General features: G+C 41.1%; 1 protein-coding gene across 12 annotated transcripts; it reads right to left on the bottom strand.

Annotated features, from left to right (window-relative positions):
• Positions 1–950: 950 nt before the first annotated feature.
• On the bottom strand, positions 951–19291 carry plekha4 (pleckstrin homology domain containing A4). Of its 12 annotated transcripts, none has more exons than XM_085760932.1 (24): positions 18064–18368; positions 14105–14174; positions 13899–13997; positions 13725–13797; positions 13516–13616; positions 12294–12412; positions 11970–12182; positions 10129–10441; positions 9146–9205; positions 8799–8948; positions 7989–8048; positions 7788–7868; positions 7493–7645; positions 7204–7302; positions 6984–7092; positions 6131–6204; positions 5722–5820; positions 5535–5625; positions 5196–5251; positions 4547–4666; positions 3999–4421; positions 3258–3382; positions 2919–3028; positions 951–2672 (listed from the first exon to the last, which is right to left on the bottom strand). In XM_085760932.1, the coding sequence occupies exons 1-24, from the start codon at positions 18102–18104 to the stop codon at positions 1474–1476; spliced, it is 4038 nt and encodes a 1345-aa protein (XP_085617058.1). In that variant the 5' UTR covers positions 18105–18368; the 3' UTR covers positions 951–1473. The 12 variants fall into 12 exon arrangements, with proteins under 12 accessions (XP_085617058.1, XP_085617065.1, XP_085617059.1 ...); XM_085760939.1 differs by having other exon boundaries at positions 2919–3023; XM_085760933.1 differs by having other exon boundaries at positions 3258–3379; positions 18064–18350.
• Positions 19292–21054: the final 1763 nt, after the last annotated feature.

The following is a 21054-nucleotide window of genomic DNA, read 5'->3' as shown; positions in this document are numbered from 1 at the left end:
AAGTCTGATAAACAACATGCATACAAATGAATTTGTAAATAATAAACCAGAGTTATATCTGCAGTTCATTCTGGCAGAAGATGTGTGGGATGATGCTCTGCAGGCCCAACTTCAGACCAGTAGAAAAAAAAAAAAACTCCTGTGAGAACTGAATATGACATCCAATATTTGGGGCTAAAACTATTAGCTATACTTATATAAGTACACCAGTAATCCACCTTTATATGCATTCATTTTAAGGAAGCAGCCCTCATAAATCACAGTTCACATAGTTACAGGGTCACCTTGCCTCCATTCTGCTACATAAATACAGAATGTTTAATGTGTTAATACTGTATTTAAAAATCATCTCTTATTCACAGTCAATGCAGGAGTGCACTTACCGTGTGAAGTGGAACAGAAAGGTTGTCACTGTTTTTCAATGATGGCATGAATATGTTTAAAATGAGTGTTATTGTGTTCAGTTGCCAACTTTTAACACATCTAAATTGCCATATCTTTGGATGCAGCCCATAATGTAATTAGCATCTATACAATATGAATTCATCAGCCCACACACACAAAAAAGCTGATCTCATAAAGGCTGTTATTAATATGCATGTTGATACTGATATCACACTTGTAAACAGATGAGCAGATCTCTCTGAAAGTGTGCATGTGTGTGTGTATAGCTCAGTAAACATAAGGTGGTGCTGTCTTTAAGAGAGAGAGCCTGGAAAGGGGTGATGTAATGTGTTCTCAGACAATGATGTCATCGACTGAGACACGGCAAGGATTTAAAGTGACAAAGGCATTTTCAGTGGCTCAGTGTAATTCTGCATCAGGTCTCCTCCGAGAGCAGCACCCGAGCACCCAGGGGACCTTCATTGAGGTGGAAAAAAAGGATGCATGAAATGAGAGCAAAACAATACGTGTGTATTGTGCACATATTAAGTTGGCGAGTTGGCGTCTCACTGTAGTGCACAGCAGGTTTATTAATCAGGATATTTGAGATACAAAACACATTTTGTTACAGGGATAAAAACAGGGTTATGTTGCCGTCCACAAGCAGCCACTATCTACATTTTCTGTCATGTTAGGTGTACATCTGGAGAGGAATGAAAGAGTTAACCTGGAATTCTTGGCACGTATTTGACTGAAACTATACACAAGATATTTGGTGTTTATACCAACAGCTAAACAACACTACTTTTGCATACATAGATTTTATTTTCTTAAGACTTTTTTGTTTTATTTGCGTTCATTTAAAACCACATATTATGAGTAATTGTTCAAGTTTACCAAAACGTTACATCCATATTCGATATTGTATGTTCCCATTTCACCGTCTGAACTCAAAGTTCAGTCCAGTTTCCTTCAGCCACTCTAAACCCTCTTCCTGAGGTATTTTCCTTCACTAGAAGTCACTTAACTTTGTTCTTGTCCTTCCCAAGTTCATTCATTAAGCTCTTTAAGCTGTCACTGTTCTTGCTCTTAGAAACTTGTCCTTAACACTGTTACTCTTGCCTTCCCAAAAGAGGCACTCCGAACCATTCGTCCACCGCTGGATGGAGTGATGCCGCCTCGTTCCTTCACCGTCTCCTTGTTCTCCTCGCTATAACTTCTAGATTTCTTCAGCTCCTCTGATCTCTCTTGGTCCACCTTCTTATCTTGGGACTCCTTTGCCCAACTTTCTTGTTCTTCACTTGTTTTTGCACGTTCACCCAGGCCCTGGTCAGAACCAACATCCTCAACAGGAGCTTGATTGTCAGCTTCTTGGACTTCTGACCGGCTCTCTTGCATTGAGGTTTCTTCACATTCTTTCTTCTGGATCTCTTCATAAACATGTGTCTCTTTTGCTGGACTGACTGAGGTATTTAACGCTGCTTGTTTCTCTGTTTTCACTGTTGAATCTTGGAGTTTATCATCAGCTGAGAGCCCCTTTTCATCAACATCTGGATCCTTGCTGTCCTCATGAGGAGATCCCCCAACGTTGTCGGTTGTGTTGACTGGTACAGCTTCAGCCATCAGAGATCCTTCCTCCTCTTCTGGCCTGCATGGTGGCTGGACATTATTCCCATCGTTCTTTGTAATCTCTGTGTCTGAGATACTGATGTCGCATGCAATTTTATAAAAGAGTGAATGGTTCTCTTTCATTTTTTCCAAGCTTTCGCACACTGTGGATGACATTTCACCAGAATCAGTCACATCATCAGTGCATGCTGGTTGTTGCTCAATGTCGGTCTGATGTCTCTCCTCACTGCCCATTGAGTCTAGGCCAGGGATCTGCAGCGGTATGAATCCTTGCCACTGGTTGGTGGAGAGGAACCACTTGGCTCTCAGGTCAGAGGATGAAGAACTACTTTCGCTATCATCAAGAGAAGGTTCTTCAAGATTTTTCTCCTCTGCAATCTTGCAACTTACAAATCCCTTGCCTCCATCTTTTTGGTAGACAGTCATGGATGTAACATGATATGGTGAGGCTGGACGTCTGATTTTAGGTTTGGCAACCCCTGCTCTTCCGCTGTGATCTTTGCGTTGTATTTTGTCCCCAAAATTGACCTGACTTTTAAATTGCTTCACATTTGCGTCTCTCTCATCTTCATCTTGCGATGTTCCACTTGAAAGCTCCTGTTCTGCTGGACTTCGGGCATTATCCCCATAGCCAACATAAGATGGTTGGATTTCAAGTTCTGAAAGCAGAAGAATAACTTACCAGTAAGTTAGTGCATAAGTAGTTGGCAGCATGCACTCTACTGATACAGAATTCCTTTGGTATTTCACTGTAATAGCTAATGGCTTGTAAAAGCTACCTGGAAGAAATACACTGATTATGCAAATGCAACTGAAATCAATGAACCTGTGCTCTCAGTTTAGCAACTTGATCTCAGTTCCAATCTTTAACTTATTGATTTTGTGTTGGGGAATACCATACGTACCTAATTTCCTCCTTTGTTTTCTAGCTCTGTCAGGGGGCTCCTGGTGAAGGCCCTGCCCCTCCCCCCCGATGGGATGTGGATTGTGCATTGAGACACTCTCTCTGACTGCGCTGATAGATAGATAGATAGATAGATAGATAGATAGATAGATAGATAGATAGATAGATAGATAGATAGATAGATAGATAGATAGATAGATAGATAGATAGATAGATAGATAGTAGATAGATAGATAGATAGATAGATAGATAGATAGATAGATAGATAGATAGATAAATTTGTGAAATCCACCTAAAGCAGGTAAACACACATTTAGATATAAAAGACTACATATCCCACCTTCTCATGACTCTCTCACGTATACGTTCCACACGTCGGAGTTTGGCCTCTCTCTGTTCCGGGGTCAGACAGGGGTCAGGGTCCATGTCAGGGGTCAGGAGGGCAGTGGGTCGTCCCTCTGCCTGCTAAAGCAGCCCCACATTAGAACCAATACTACACAATGAACCTACTTTATGAAATAAATCATCATAATAACTCATTTTTGAAGATCAATGATTAACAGAACATGATGTGAGGGTATTAAAGCAGAAGTAAGCGGAATGTTTGTGTTAGTATAAGTCTTAAATAGTTATATCTTCCGACAGCAATCACTTCTATAGAGTGTTTGGTCTGAAACACGGGTCTGTCAGTCACTCTGCTCTGCTGTAAGCTGAGGAGAAAACTTTCCTTGTATCCTACAACCTTTATCCAATGAGGAGAGAGAACGGCATAAAGGGGCGGTCCTCTCTGTGTGTGCAGCCAAGGGATGCGCGTGAATGTGATGACGTAAGGACGAGGGCGGGGACTGCTAACTCCATCGTCTCGGCTGACAAGAAGTTAGGCAAAACCACCGGATCGCTTACTTCTGCTTTAACATTATTACTGATGCAATGAGAGTGAACCCTGTTGTTTTTCTGTGGGTCATGAACACAGGCTAAAACAGACCTTTTAACATTAGTTTGTGAGCGTTTCATGTTTTTATTTTAATTTTATGAGAAATGTTTATATGATGCTTTTGAACTTATTGTTATTTAATCTCACTTCATTTAGTCTTCCCCTGGTGTCTGAACTCTCTCTTCCATTTCCTAAACCTGCATGGTCTCGAGCTTCACTCCTTGAAGTCTCTGGAGCCTCGGCTCTGCTCACATCTTGCCGTGACTCTTTCCTGGAAGCCCTCAGTGCTCCCAGATGCTGCTGTCTGCTCGTCCTTTTAACTGGCTGATCCTGCTGCATTTCTCCCAAAGACTGGTTTTGATCAGGGCTCTCCAGCAGCAGATGCCTGGGTGGCTTATTCAACATTTTTTTACTCTGCTCAGTCAGTCTCTGCTGCATCTCAGGTGGGATCTGCTCAGGCAGTGGAGTGTCAAGCTCAGCCGGGGGATCCTCGACAGAAACCCGCCGGGCCACAAGAGAGGTCGGCAGTACAGCTGTAACCACACGTGTCACCCTTAAAGGAAAGGGCGCCTGAGGAAAGACCAAGATAGTAATTATGTAAGTAGAACAAGTGTAGGTTTGTTGGTATATAATATAATATAATATAATATAATATGATAATTTATTCAGTTACACTGCTCAGTTATTTCTCTAACCTCCTCTCTGTCTGAACTCAGGATGCCTTGAGTGGGCATGGGAGGTTTCTTCCTGTTACTCAACCTCTCTTGATTTCTCTTCATCCTCTCGACCTGCTCTTCTTCACTCATCTTCATCTTCTAGAAAACATAATGAGTCATTTATGAGCTCTGGACCTCAGCAAAATGGACATAGCAAAGGTAAAACAAGACACACAATGTGTAATTTGCATTTCAAAAATGCCACTAAGAAACACATACTGTATAGGTGTATATGTGTCATACTGATTATTATCAGGGCAGTGTTTGCATCTGTCTATGCAGAGATGTATGTGTATGCATGGCTACGTGTATGGCTGCTTGCATCTGTATGTTCACATGTATGTGAGCATGTGAGGAAGGGGGGTTGGGTGGCAGAAGTGAGAAGACTGAGCTACTGTGAGGAGTCATGAACCTCTGGCTCCCCCTCTCGCCTAGAACAAGCACTGCAACATGCCCTAATTGCAAGGAAAATGAGAGAATCAAAGAATTGGAATTTGGCTGTGATTGCAATGAGGAAGGGAAAAAAAAAATCAGCTTTGACTGCTTCTATATTTGGAGCATTTTGGATCACATAGCATGCATACCACATATGGTTAACCGGGAGACAGGAAATTATAAAGAATCAAACCTTAGTTGATTGGTTGGTTGTGTCTGGTGGGATCCATTTTGAACCAGAGTAAGATTCTAAAGATGAAATGAAAATACAGGAAAGAGGATGAGAAGGATATAAGGAGGACGAGAGGATGGGTGGGAGGAGATGGTGACAGGAAGAAAGAGAAACAGGAAATACGAGGGTGGAGGACAAACAAAGCCACTGGGGAACAACAAAACGATTTAGCCTTTTGTATAAAACACCTATTAAAGCTGTTTGATACTAGATTAGTCCGAAAAATATCAATCTACTGGCCATTGTGTTAAAATAACTCTTTTCATGTACTCTATTTAAAATGAATGTATCTGTGCCAACCAGATGCGTCTCTTGGTGCTTTCACATTAAGGAGGTCAGGCTGGCTGTTTCCTCTTCTGTGAGCAGGATCTACAGCGTGACTGTAGATTCCCTGAAAAACAAACACAGAAAAACTTGAGAACATGTTCAAAGCAAATCATATTTGACAAAAATAATGCCAAGCAAGGATCAATATTTCCTACCATACCTCATATGGTGACTCTGTATAGCCATGGTACTGGTCCTGTTGGCTTTCCAGGAGCTCCTGGGGTAAAGCTGGACGGGCTGGTGGCTCTTGTTCCGCATCCTGTTGGCATCATAGTCACAAGGAATTGAATAAAAAATGTGCAACGATTGGAGATAAAAATTGTATCTATACCATCTATGTAGATTCATTACACATGACAGCAACATTCATGATCTACTGATCTCAAGGGAACTCCAAAGAAGCTGGCCCAGTGTTAGAAAACCTCTGGAGAAACCACAGATCTAGTCAGCAAATGCCAGCACACTGATTTAATCTTTGCCTTGAGTGAACAACAATTCCACGTTTGTTTGTACGAAGACAACAAATGTCAGGGGTCGCTGACAAAGACATAACGGACAGGAGTCGTTACCATTGTCAGTCCGCTCTGCAGCCTCTCCGTGGGAGAGCCAGGGGATCCAGGATGAGGGGCCGGGGGCTGGTACACTGAGAGGAACAGAAAAAGGTCACGGTGTTGACACTGTTCATCTATTGTCAGGTTTCATATGCATAATCAGGATGAATCAAGCTGCTATGCACACTGGCGACCCCAAATGGCAGCAAGGAGTCATTGATTTTTTTTTTTAAAGGCTTAAAAAACAAAACAGAGATATACACTGTTCAGTCCTTTGGTTTAAATAGGTTATTGGCATAATATTGGAGTTTTTGATATTTCTTTTTTACTCTGAAGTTTCAAATTATCCCTCCATTCCTCTTCTTTTTTTAGATAAAAGATTAAAAACAACAACTTGATAACTGAGAGGCTCTTTGGTAATGAAGCCTTGTGCATTAGGCTGATAGGTTGGCTGTATTCTTGCACCTGGTGGAGCTTTCATTAATTCACTTTACTGCATCTGTTCACCCGTCCAGGAATTCTAGAGCAATCCACCCATATGCTATAGGTTGTATACATGAAATATTCATGGACAGTAGTTATAGTACAAGTGATATGTTGTACTGTATAATAGGCCTACTATATAGTTTAATAGGATACTCAACTTTTTAGTTATTGAACTATCCCCTCAACTTAACACAGAAATATACATTAAAACATATCACTGTATTTCAGCGGGTTTGGAAATGAATTAAAATGATTACGCCACCAATACACTGGATTAAAATTAGCATTTTGCAAACTGGCATAACTCTTGGAGCATGTGCAGTGTAGGCTAAATGTCTTCATGAGCCCCAGACTAAACATAACAGCAGGAGAAGCTGATTCTTACTGTGGTGTCTCTGTAGTCCCAGCAAGAAGCGGAAATGATCTCTGTTGACCTTCAGTCCAGCGAGTATGTCCTCCATCATCCACAGCTCTCTCTGAGCCTGAGACTGCTCCTGATAAGAAAGAAACACATGATTTTAATGTCGAGACCGATATACATACAGTACTGTATAGATACTTTAACTTGTATTGTTATAAAAAAGTATACTTTCTGTTTGAAGTACCTGTGGTATTCCAAAGTTACAGATGTGCTGAAGGTGTGAGCGAATAACAGACAGTTCACTCTCCATTCTCTCATATTGACTCCACACCCTCTCCATTTCCTGAATAAAAATAAAGAGACAGATGTATAAACAGTAAATAATCCCTCATCAACAAGGCTGGATTATATTAGATCGGATTAGGTTAGATTAGATTAGACTAGATTACATGTATGCTACTAAATTAGGGGGATTTATGCAGCGCCACTGCGTGTCTCTTTTGGGTTCACTGCCACCGGGGGTTTTTACACACCAGTGATATGTCACACATTCTGGCTCGGATTGTGACCAGATCCTCCTGGAGCAAAGCCTTCTGGGTCAGTGCCTCTTCCTGGGCTCGGGGCCCCTGGATCTGCCACTCTTCCAGCTGCAGTCTGGATACCTCCAACGCACACTGGACACTATCCTGTAAAAGGACTAGTGTCTCAGTCTCAGTTTGAAAAGTATAGTCACAATATTAACTAGAACAGACAGAGTACTTAATTATGAATGAGATTTAGTTTTCATGGGTTCAGTGCGACTGTAAGTGTTCAAAAATCCTCAAGTACCTTATCCATTTGCAGCTGGGCCAGCTCTATAGATAGTGACTGCAGCAGCTTGTCACACCCACACAACCTTGTCAACACAGCCTGTAGAGAAAATATAACTAGTGTCTACTCAAAGAGAAACATCTAATAGGATGATAAATGACTGAATCATAGTCTGGTGACTGTTATAAATAGCCACATGGAAAAATTGTGAATACTCACATCTGCATCACTTTCAAGAGGTCTGATTTGTGGGGTTTCCCTGGAGTCAGGCTTTGAGGCCTAGAAAGCATTAAGGTCACTTTTATTAAACAGCGCATGCACAGTATTATAGTATTTGGTGTTCATTTTTGTTCTTGTTCACAGGCATCTGAATATAAAACTAGGAAATATGTGTTTTCATGAAATATATATATTTTAAATCTCTTTGCGACCACCACAGTTATTTATGGCGTTGTGTGCAGGTTAATGTTTGAATGCTTGACTGTTAATGCTTGAATGTTACAACTGAGCTTGTCTTTCAAAAGAGCACAGCACAAGCTTCAGCCCTCTCAGCCATGTGTTGAAAAAAAATATCAAAAGATTTACTTACATATGGATGCACTTGTTATTTAGAAAACATCACATTCATGCAATAGTATTTCTATGTAAGATATGTCATTGTAATACACACCAAACATACAGATAAACTGATTTAATATCTTCAGATATAACACCACAATGAATTAATTAATAATTATAATAATGAACATACAGTAATATATGATTTGTTAGCAACATATAAAAAAAAAGACAGTAGGCTACAAATATTTGTGACAATATACAACAGTGACATGGACATAAAACAAGTTAGTGACATACACACAACAGCTAATAATGTTAAAGTCCTTTTGTTAAAAGCCAACAGACATTAAAAAAACAGCTTTTAAGGCGACACAACACAAATATAAAACACCAAGACATCACTGACAGTTGTTTTCTTCCCAACACAGCACACCATAAGAGCACACAGCACAGTAGAGCGGGCTGTACCATAGCTGGCGGTAGCACACAAACAGATAAATGGCTGCGGTGATGGTGGTGATGGTGGTGGTGGTGGTGTGGTGGGTGGGGAGCATGTGCGGCTCTCGATGAGGGGGGCAGAGGGGGCAGTAAGTCTGCATGAGGCCCTGCAGAGTAGCTCTAAAGGAAAAGAGCATGTAGATAACACCAAGTAAGAAAAGACTAAAATACTTCCATCAATAATCTATTTTAGTAACTAACTAAATCAGAATGGAGGTGTAATCAATAAATGTGATGTTCTGCACATTTGTCTGGAGGTTTTGCTCTAAATCTATTGTTGATTATAGTATCATACTACACCGTACTGGAATAATCACCTTTCCTAAAGGTCTTCTTCCACCTGGCATGTGATGAACTGAACCATATGTAGCTGTGGGCTGCAAACAAAGAAATAAGGTTTGAGTGACAGGAGAGGTTTTGTGAAACAAAAAATATACACTCCAGTGATTTAGCAATGCAACTAGAGTGACAGGAGCTGAAACTTCACATTTTATAAAGCTATAGTTAAAGAACTGTGACCAGAATTGTATGTATGAATGCCCCTTTAAAGCAATTACAAGATAACACAAACCAAAGCAATATCTACTTTTAAATGACTTATTATTTGTGTGACAATGCTTAATTTGAGTAAAATTAACATTTTAAATCAAAATTTGGATAGTGTAGTATCTGCTTTTCTGTTCAGTATAAACAAGAAAAACATAAAAGTAAATATTTTTTGGACTTAAAGCAGAAGTAAGCGATCCGGTCGTTTTGGCTAACTTTTTGTCAGCAGATGGAGTTAGCAATCCCCACCCTCGTCCCTACTGTACGTCACCACATTGATGCGCATCCCTTGGCTGCACACACAGAGAGGACCGCCCCTTTATGCCGTTCTCTCTCCTCATTGGATAAAGGTTGTAGGATACAAGGAACGTTGTTACCAAGTTGTCTCCTCGGCTTACAGCAGAGCAGAGTGACTGACAGATGGGTGGCTGTGGCTCAGGTGGTAGAGCGGGTCGTCCACTAACCGGAAGGTCAACGGTTCGATTCCCGGCTCCCCCTGTCTGCAAGTCCATTTACCATATCCATTTACAGACCCGTGTTTCAGACCAAACACTCTATATAAGTGATTGCTGTCGGAAGATATAACTATTTAAGACTTATATTAACACAAACATTCTGCTTACTTCTGCTTTAAAAGTTTCACGTGTGTGAAAATGGCTAGAAAGTCTAGTTGTACTTCTAATTTCCTTGCACTTAAAACACCCTATTACTGTCTGAAAAATAGTATCAAATCTCTAATAATCTTTGTCCTGACCTTGCTGAGGTTCTGCCACCTTTCTGACACTGGAGTGTTTGGGGGGGATTTGAACTCCAGGCTAGGTGAAGCAGGTGCATAGTACAGGGTCTGTGGGACCATGAGCGGGTCATCGTGAGGTCGAATGTCAACCCTTCCCACTGGTGTATGAGGTCTGGACCCCAGCTGACCTCTGGAGGTCAAAGAACCTGTTCCCAGAGCTTCTGTTTGGGTGGGTGGTGTGTTTTGGCCTGGAAAAGAATCCTCCTCTTGATTTGGACCACCGGCTCGTCTCCTGCTGAATTCAGGGGGGCTGGGTGCACTGTTTGAAGGGCTGTGAAGACAAACAAAATGCTAAACCTGTGGCCTTTACATGAACCACTGGGATTTAACTACTGTAGTGTATTATCCACCTAAACTTTTTGTTTTAATATCTTGAATGGTCTTATATTCTTCTTTGTTTGTGTGCTTTCTCTGAACTGAAGGAATGTGTGTGAACTGATGCTCTGCTTCATGGGTTCCATATCCTGCCTAGAAGCAATTTGGTCTGTTGGAAAGTTGACGATTGTTTTGTTTAACCTAAAGGCCAGAGGTGGGAGAAAGTCCCTGTGTTGCAAGTCCAAGTAGAATCTCAAGTCTCGAGTAGAGTCTCAAGTCTTTGCTCTCAAGTCCCAAGTCAAGTCCAAGTCCTAAGATTTTTGTTTCGAGTCCCAACCAAGTCCTAAGATTTTTTTTCGAGTCCCAACCAAGTCCTAAGATATTTGTTTCGAGTCCCAAACAAATCGATTATAATTAATGATACATAAAGATCATGACCACGCCTCAATTGTTAAGTTGTTTATATTTTATTGTTAATGTTCTGTCACTTATTCATCTGTTTATTTTTTATTAATATTCTATTGTGATATGCTTTGTCAATATAAGCACTGCCTTCTCATGCCAATAAAGCTATTTAAAATTGACGTACAGTAACACGCCAGAAATCTTGTGTGATCAAACGTGATCTGACGTACTCTGTTGATGGTAGCCATCAGAGCGATAGATATATATCTATCGCTCTGGTAGCCATCAAAGATACTCTATTAAACCGTCTTTGGTAGCCATGGAGCCGTTAGCGACACTGGTTTGTTATGCTACATGTGCTGCAGTCAGCTGCTTCTTTATTGGTTCAATTTCACGTCACATTCTGCGGAGACGGTGACTCAGGATTGTCGTGTTCCCCCACACACAAGCCGACTTTTGATCCAAACGGTCACGATTATCAGAGCCGACAATCGTAAATATTGAACATGTTTAATATTTACGATTGTCGCCGCCTAAGTCCAAGTAGAGTCTCAAGTCTTTGGCATCAAGTCCCAAGCGAGTCCAAGTCTTTTTTGATTTGATCAAGCAAGTCTTAAGTCATCAAAATCGGGACTCGAGTCCAAGTCAAGTCTCAAGTCTCGAGTCCAAGTCCCCACCTCTGCTAAAGGCTGAAACCTTAGGTCAAGGGCATCTTCTTCCATTGACCTATGGTAGCCCAAAAGTTCTCGATTTGGTCAAGAGGTTAAATGCCAGAAAGTAAATGATCCAGATCAAAGTTGTCTTTGTTGATTAGTTGCATTCCTTGGTTTGGAGAAGGTGGAGTGTTTGGAGTTAGAAACATATATAAGGTCAGAGCTTTGGGCCAGTAGAGAGAGATCTCACATTGGCACCAGAGATACTCCAGGATTCGGCATTTTGTGTACACTGTTCTTCTTGTTAATAAACTTCTTTTATGAATACAAGTGAAGACGTGACGGCGATGATCCCTTCTTTTCATCAACACATCAATATACCACACTACTGTATGTGCCCTACACACACTGAAACAACTTGACAACCTGCTGTTCCTCTGACGCACTCTCCGCCTCCCCCTCTGCTCCGAGTGCGACGTGCCCATCCTCCCACCGGTCAAATGACTTGGTTCGCTCAGAGTCCTGCTGACATTCCTGTGTTTTTGGGAAGGCCCCTCTCCATCAGAAGGAGACTTAGGGAAATCCACTGATTCAGTGCTGCCACCTATCTGTGTGAAATCCTGATAACTTGAGCAACGCCTGAAAAGATGTAACAAAAAAAGGAGGGAAAAAAAAATTGGCTCAGTCTCAGAGCACAGTGTAATCGTTTCATTGCATAACACCTCATATCCGCAGGAAACAGAGCTGTACCTGTTCATGGAGCTGTCTGGCTCCATGGCAGCAGACTGGCTGAGAGCTCGGACCCAACCCAACATGTCCTCCTGAGTGTCAGCGCTGAAGAAGTAAGAGCGCATTCCCTGGTGCACCACCTAGTTTTACACAAATCATCCACAAGTTTAAACTCTTACTTCTCCCATAATGAAGAATCAATCAATCAATTTATTTGTAAATGCACAATAGAAAAACAGAAGAATCATGTTTAAATGATATTTTTCAGTCAGGTTAAAAGTGGTCACAATACTGAAACCAAATTTAAATCCTTCCCGTTTTAAACCACATTTGCATACATTTGCATAGCTAATATAATAAGCTCACAACAGTGGGACTGTAAGGCCAAAATGCATTCATGAGATGAGACATGATTTGAAATGTGCAACACAACCTTACCTACATCAACTCAAACATGCTAGTTTTTAGATTGTTTTTGATACACTCCTCTATTCTTTATGGACCTTAGGCCTACCATTTTAGTTTAAAAGCCCTGGATTTTTTTTTTACTGGCTCCAACAGAGGAAAACAGGGAGAAAAACCTCACATAGCCTCATTCCAGAGAAAAATAGTTTGTCTGATATTCACCATTTTGTTGCCAGAAAGCTAATGAAAATAAACACAGGAAATAGAAAACTGAATGGGAGGTGTGGGAGAGATAAATAATTGACTGTTTGGCTGCTGTGGATTCTCGTGATAATATTAATTTGATTTTTGTGACCTGTGAAGAGTATAAATTATGGAGGAATAGACAGAGAATCTGACTTCTAGACTTTCTAAAAGGAAGGACAGTGCTGGTTCTGCTCGTACCCCAGGCTCATAAGTATTGAAAGATGTGCTTATCATTACACAAGAACTTTATGGATTTAAGATTAAGCACCAAATCAAATTCATTTTGTTAAATAATCCATATAATTTGTAAAATAAATAAATAAATAAATCTTATGTCAAAAATGTAACATGCAGAAAAAATGAATATGTGAGTACTGGGGGCGGGACTAGATAAGCTTTTGCTTCTCCCGCTCTCCCTTTCGGTCATGTGTATTGTATTAATTGGATTGAGATGATGTGTGATGATGATGACTAATTGACATGCCCGAAATGAACCAAATAAATAAATAAATAAAACACATTTCCTGTTAACAATATTTCACATTGTGTATACCCACAAGGCTGATATAAGAGTTAAACTAAATGATGATACCTTGAAGGTGAACTTTCTGTTCTTGCATTCCCGTGGTGTGCAGAAGAGGATTTTGTAGCTTGGGAGTGGGATGCTGCCGAGCACAGATTCTTCTCTGCTGTCTGATGGAGGGCAGGAGAGAGGAGAACAAAAGAAGAGATGCCTTGTTGTTCATCCAGCTAGGGCACATATAAAATAGTTCATTCCACATAAAGTACTGTGCTCCTTACCTTTGTAGTAAAACAGACAGTAGTTGGAGAGAACAAACCATCTTCTCTTCCATAGCTTCAAACCGGAGCTGTCCTGCAGAGGGAGGATTCATTATAGGAGCTCAGTCACATACTCTTAAAAAAACAATGATCAAGGTACAAAATGAGAGGGTCGTTAGATGTTTGGGAAATTACTTTTTTGTTAAGCCATCCTCTAATCACCACAGCACAGTTGGGGTCTCTCCTGGCAGCCTGGCATCTTTTTCCAAAGTTTTGCACCTTCCCATCACATTCCTGTTCATCAAAAGAGGGAATAACATATTTTTAAAGAAACAGTGTCACATAAATCCTTCCACACATTCTTATAATGCCATGACAGCCGTGAAAGCTGCAAAACTAACCTTTCTGACAGGAAAATAGGAGATAGTGGCCACACTGGAAGCTTGGCTTACTCTGTCCTGGTCATCCATTCTGCAGGGGAAAAAGAATAGTCATTAACAACAGCTGAAACACATTAGATAACACTTAGGAGAAGATGAGTTGTTTTAATAAAAACAATACTGTAGGATTAATGCAGACAAACAAAAGCCTACTGTGAATCAGTACTGTTTCTATGCAGGTGTCTTTATGAAAATAAGTTATAATTACTTGTGGTATAAAAACATAAAAGTGCACAAGAAATCCAAATACTGCTTGTTTTTTTCAGATCAGATGGTAAATCTGAAAAACACAAAATGTCAACACACACACACATACACACAATTACTCAGCAACAACTCCCTGTATAGTTGGCCTACATATTTGAATGAACTAGCAGAGAGGGGTTGATGAGGCCTTACCAATACAAACTGAACCAGATTCTCTCTGTGTGGAAACAGTCAGTCACTCCCATGAGCAGCACCCGGTCCCATCATTTTCGAGCTCACATATGCCACATTCTTGTATAGTTGAGATTTTTTTCCTTGTCAACTGTTCATTCTCTCAGAGACTCGGTGTTGTGCTCTCCCATTTCCAGCGAAACTCTCCCACCAGTCTATTCTGAGCCATAACAGGCCGGTGTGCATCCCCACCATGAAACTGACAGGTGACAGCTGCGTCGCCGTGGTAGCAGGGAGGGGCCTGGGACAGTGTGAAAACCAATCTGGCAGCGTTGGGACAGGCTGGTATGACAGACGAGATTTGGAATGTGTCCCAAACTGCAGAACTGCAGCGTAGACTGCTTAGGACAGAAACCAAAATAAAAGAGTGTGGTGCCGGGAAGTAAAGTGGCATGTTGAGGACAAATGTGTAGGAGGGGTGGGTGGGGTGTGGGGCTCACTGTGTCACAGGCCTGTGTTTCTGTAAAGTCATGCTGTCTCTTAATAAGGATTCATCAGCATAATTGCCTCAGGTCACATGATTGTTTCTTACACCTGAATTTACCTTTTCTCTGATGTTTTATCCACTTTGGTGTTAATTCATTGCAACATTATTATCATTAAAATATGTTATATAATTACACCCCACATGTGTTTCTATTTGTTAAACTGACTTTATACTCATCTATTTTTGTTTTAAATTTGTTGCTATACCATTTTCTATAGTGTGAAGAAATTAGATTTTGTCCTTCTTTTTAAAGCAGAAGTAAGTGGTCCGGTCGTTTTCGCTAATGCTGCATTCCAGGCAGGCTTTTGAAATCGTAAATTACAGCTTCAAGTCACAACTTACGACTTTGTAGCGTTTCAGGCAACCCACTCGTGTTTTTCTGACCTGTTTTACCGGTGAAAGTCACTATAACGGCCACTCGTAACTTCCGACCGGTGAACTCGTACCAGATCGAACTGGTACCACTTCACAGGTCGGAAAAATACGAGTTTCCTTGAACGCACCATAACAGTCCTCGTCCCTACGTCACCACATTCACGGCGTTCCTTGGCTGCACACACAGCCCTGCATGCCGTTCTCTCTCCTCATTGGATAAAAACTGTAGGATACGATAAATGTTTTCTCTTCGGCTCAGAGCAGAGCAGAGGGACTCAGAGACCCGTGTTTCCGTCCAAACACTCTATGTAAGTGATTGCTGTCGGAAGATATAACTATTTAAGACTTATATTAACACAAATATATCACTTACTTCTGCTTTAAATTCCCTGTTTTTATTTATTTTAATGATCATTTTAAAGCAGAAGTAAGCGATCCGGTGGTTTTGGCTAACTTCCTGTCAGCCGATGGAGTTAGCAGTCCCCGCCCTCGTCCCTACGTCACCACATTCACGCGCATCCCTTGGCTGCACACACAGAGAGGACCGCCCCTTTATGCCGTTCTCTCTCCTCATTGGATAAAGTTTGTAGGATACAAGGAAAGTTTTCTCCTCGGCTTACAGCAGAGCAGAGTGACTGACAGACCCGTGTTTCGGTCCAAACACTCTATATAAGTGATTGCTGTCGGAAGATAGAACTATTTAAGACTTATATTAACACAAACATGCCGCTTACTTCTGCTTTAAGTCAAAATAACCACTAATAGTGCCATGCAACTTTAAAGCAGAAGTAAGTGGTCCGGTCGTTTTCGCTAATGCTGCGTTCCAGGCAGGCTTTTGAAATCGTAAATTACAGCTTCAAGTCACGACTTACGACTTTGTAGCGTTTCAGGCAACCCACTCGTGTTTTTCCGACCTGTTTTACCGGTGAAAGTCACTATAACGGCCACTCGTAACTTCCGACCGGTGAACTCCTACCAGATCGAACTGGTACCACTTCACGGTCGGAAAAATACGAGTTTCCTTGAACGCACCATAACAGTCCTCGTCCCTACGTCGCCACATTCACGGCGTTCCTTGGCTGCACACACAGCCCTGCATGCCGTTCTCTCTCCTCATTGGATAAAAACTGTAGGATACGATAAATGTTTTCTCTTCGGCTCAGAGCAGAGCAGAGGGACTGAGAGACCCGTGTTTCAGACCAAACACTCTATGTAAGTGATTGCTGTCGGAAGATATAACTATTTAAGACTTATATTAACACAAATATATCACTTACTTCTGCTTTAACTTCCTATAAGCTCTTTCTAATGAATTTATGTCCATGTTAAAAAAAAGAAAAAGAAAAGAGAAGAGGTATTTCAACGTACAGTCATGTATCCATTTGGCACTTCATTTATGAACTACAGTATAAGAATTTCAAAAACTATAATCTTACCAAAATGTCTACCACTCAGCAACAACTTTACATTTCTGCTTGGATATCTGTTATATGTGATATTTTCTGATAGATTATAAAACTGATCCTCAGCAGCTTCTATAAGTTGCACCTGCTGCATTTTCCTCAGCACGGCGTCATTTCACAGCTTATCTAAACTGCAGCACTGCTGTTGACCTTCATGAAACAACAATAGAGATGAACTTGATGATAAAAATTCATGAGAACCATCTCACATGGAGCCTCCACAAGCACTCGTGGGTGACCCGGTGGTTTGACGTGGTGGAGCTTCAGCAATCTATGTCAGTATCAACAACAGTTCACTACAAGCGAGACACGGAGTAAATCAGGGAAGACAATTAAGTCTTTGTCAGAGATGAGAGCAAGGACTAACAACCTCATAGCCGCTGGGGGGTTATGTGGGTGTCGTGAAATATTTGGAGAATCTCCTTCTTAATCAGCGGGGGTCTGGGAGGAGAAGACTTGAAATGCTAAAGAGGGAAGGACTGGAGGACAAATAGTGGGTTTGTGTACCACACAGAGTGCGCTTTGTAGCACCCAAAGACTCTGGAGCATCATGTGAAGTTGGACACAGAGCATGTTGAATACATCGGCAGCAGAAACACCCTCCCTCTCCGTCAACAAAAACATTTGCATATCTCCTACAGTCTCATGCCTTTTAATGTCAACTAAATTGTGGCAACACATTCAACCTTACATTTAACAAGCCACTGCCTCAACTACATGCATGCCATCCTGAGGAGATTTCCTAATGATGTTTCCTCCATGGAGTTGCTGTATGTGCAGCATATTTCATACAGCTGTGGTCATTACATTTAGGTTTGAAAGACAATAAAGTGGCAGGTTAAATACAGCTGAGAGATGACAGCTTGGCAAAGCTGAGAAAAAGTCTCCCAGTGGGCCTGTTATATCTCAGCCACAGATAATGCATCACATCAGCTGCACTCCTTCCCCATCCTGTTAACCATGAGCAACAGTAACAGTCTGTTCAGTTAATGGGAAACGACTGTAAAGTTATTAAATGATTGAATATACAGAATTGATAAAGTTATCCTGAAATACACTCAAATATCCAACCCAAGCAAGTGTTTACTGTTCAAATGTGAATTGCTCAATCAATTCCATTAGACGTAAATCATAATAAAGATGCCATATTGCTTTACCTGACTAATTGTATCCGCCTGCTGGCTGCTTCAAGCTCCATCACTTGGCACGTTTCCTCACAGCATCTCCTCAGGCTTGGCTGCCCTCTTCTAGGCAACCTCCAGCTCCTGTTGCCCAAACGGTCACAACTCTCTCCTGTTACACTCTGCTTCCCTGCTCATACGTGTGAATCTCCCTCTCTGTTTCTCACTGTTTCACTCTCACACTCGGACTTGCAGCAGCAGCAGTGTCTGTGCAGTGATCTACCTACGCGGGCTGTTAACACTCAGCCCGCTTCACTGTCTTCTAACAGTGCACTCTCTGTGAGCCCCTTTCTATCTCTACCCCCACCATCTTCTTCTTCCTCGCCGTCCCTCCCTCTCACCCGGCTCTGCCCCTGACAGCCTCTCTGTCTTTAGCCGAGTGTGGGTTTGTGACTTAGGAATTTACAAAAACAGCTGTTCTCTCATTCTCCTGCTTTGCCCTTTGCATTATTTGAATTTCATGTCTTGGCTCTATGCATTTTGCTTTATGACAATTAAAGATTTGGATGCCAGCCTTGAATTATCATCTTTTATAAAGGCCCAACCATTCAGAGTATGAACAGCTGAGCACAGAGGCCGGAAATATTTGTTTCACTTGTAATCCTTAAACAGAGCTTGTAGCAAATAATCAATAATAAAGCTGCAATAGATCATAATTGAACATGTCCAGAAAATTAGCATTTTTTTAATGAAATCACAGCAAAGCAAAATAGCACAGAAAAGGTTAAAGAATTACAAACTAAACAAAAAAAATATTCTAACTTAGAGTTTTTGTTAAGTATACACATAAAATATATATCTAAGGTAGCATTTAAATGTCAGACATGATCCCATTGTCTTATATGATTACAGTGTCTAGACTTTAAAGGTTTCCGCAATCAGGCAAAAGCGTTTTCCCAGATGGTAGGCTCTTATTTAGGTTTTCTCCTGCACTGAGTCAGCGTCTTCTGGAGTTCCTCCTCAAACATTCTCAAGATAGAAACTGAAATATGCACTAATGCACTTGACTCGGAGGCAGCACGCGAGAAAGATGGTGCTCAACAAAATCCGCCAGTAAGGGGGAGGAGGGGGGCCGGGAGAGGGGGGCAGGAGGGGCAGGTGTGCAGGGCTATTAAGGTGAGAGGAGCGAGAACATTTCTCACTGTGAATAATATCAAAAATCTAGACAGGGGGAGAAGCAGCACTCAAAGGAAAAGTGAGAGCTGATACTCAGCAGCAGGCCACCACACATGCCTCAGGAGAGCTGGCATTATTGTCGTACAAGAGGAGGATATCAAAGGAATGTTAAGTGCTACGAGAACAGAGAAGATAAGAGAAAAGTCAAGTCTAAAATTATTCCTGCGGGACAGCAACAAGGCCTGGCTGGTTGATACACACGACAGAAATGTCTGACTATCACAGCTCTTTTCTTGCTCAAAATGCCTGATGTTTAAAACACAAAGCACTGCAGGTGTGGCACCACCGCACAGTGCTCAAATAGTAATCATGCCATTTTATAATTAGTGTCTCACATGTCGTAGGCCATTTGGTTTCAACCAGGAAGGTCGTGAACTTAGATGCCCAGGATGTCCAGCTCTCACAGGGGGCACATCGGTCTGCCTCCAGATATTTACGACCCCCCACCCATTTAGCATACTTCACAATCAGCCCTGTTGAGTGACAGCTGCGTGGCTACTCATTATCTCCTGTTACACACTGAACAACCTGTGGGGCGGTCCCACTCAGGAAGCAGGAACAGTGGTTTCAAGGCTCATGGGAAATGTAGTTTATGACAAAGAAGCATACATAACCAGAGATGGACAGAGTAATCAACCCCAGTACTACTTGAGTAAGAGTACAAATACTACTGGTCAAAATTTACTCCGTTACAAGTAAAAATAGCTCAGTCGACATGTTACTTGAGTAAGAGTAAAAAAGTACTTGCTTTTAAAGGTACTTAAGTATCCAAAAGTACATGCTTTTAAATTTACTTTAAGTAAAAGTAAGAGTAAGAGTAAATTTCTTATTTTTCACATCAATGAATTACTATAATTTTTTCTAAATGAATTTAAGGAGCTTTTAACTCTTGTTTCTGAGAATTAACTCTTTGAAACCAGCTGCACTGATGTGCTGCTTTTAGAACCACAATAAAGCCTGCATAAACACCTATAAAAACAAATACGCAGTGGAGAGCGTGCACTGTGATAGGTTTCCTTCTTTGACAAACACAGCTTGTGTCCAACAGTATTTTAGAAAGAAAAAAAAATAGCAGACCTGAAAGTAACGAGTACTTTTCAGCCTTCCTAGAAATTAACTCGAGTAAAAGTAAAAATATTTGTCTTGGAAATGTATTCAAGTACCAAAGAAATCTAATACTCTAGTAAAGTACAAATCCTCTGGATATGTACTTAATTACAGTACTCAAGTAAATTTACTGCGTTACTGTCCACCACTGTACATAACATAACCGTCATCATTAGCCTGGACCCCCAAAAGTGTTCAGTATGTAACAGATAAGATATTTTGTGATAGACAGCCAAATAAATGAATGGAATAAAAAAAACGAGTGATATATTTAAATGAATCAAAATAAATGTAAAATTGTTTAATAGATAATGAAAAACTCAACCAAACCCAGTTTTATGCAACGCTGTTTTGTTTTAATAACTCTTCAAAATGTCATTTTAATGACAGTGGAAGTGTCATCGGTGCCTACTGCTTCACGTCAATCACGTCTGCCCCCAAGGTGGTGGCTGTCGACTGCCAGTTTCAACTCTGCTGCCTGCCAACTGCACTGCCAGGAAGTATGGAGGTAGACTGTTCTTCTCAGAATTGTGTCTCTTTCTTAGAGGAATATCTTTACAATCATAAAACTGTCAGGCTGACTCAACAATGGATGAGTGGCTGTGCGCCCAATGTTACAGCTAATCAGCTGAAAATAGAATGAAATAGAATGAAATTTATAACGTCATGTTTCATAGGGTCCTA

Source organism: Trachurus japonicus, chromosome 19, assembly GCF_045865225.1.
Source record: "Trachurus japonicus isolate A0001 chromosome 19, Traja_1.0".
NCBI classification, from domain to species: domain Eukaryota; kingdom Metazoa; phylum Chordata; class Actinopteri; order Carangiformes; family Carangidae; genus Trachurus; species Trachurus japonicus.
This window is presented reverse-complemented; position numbering and strand designations above follow the sequence as displayed.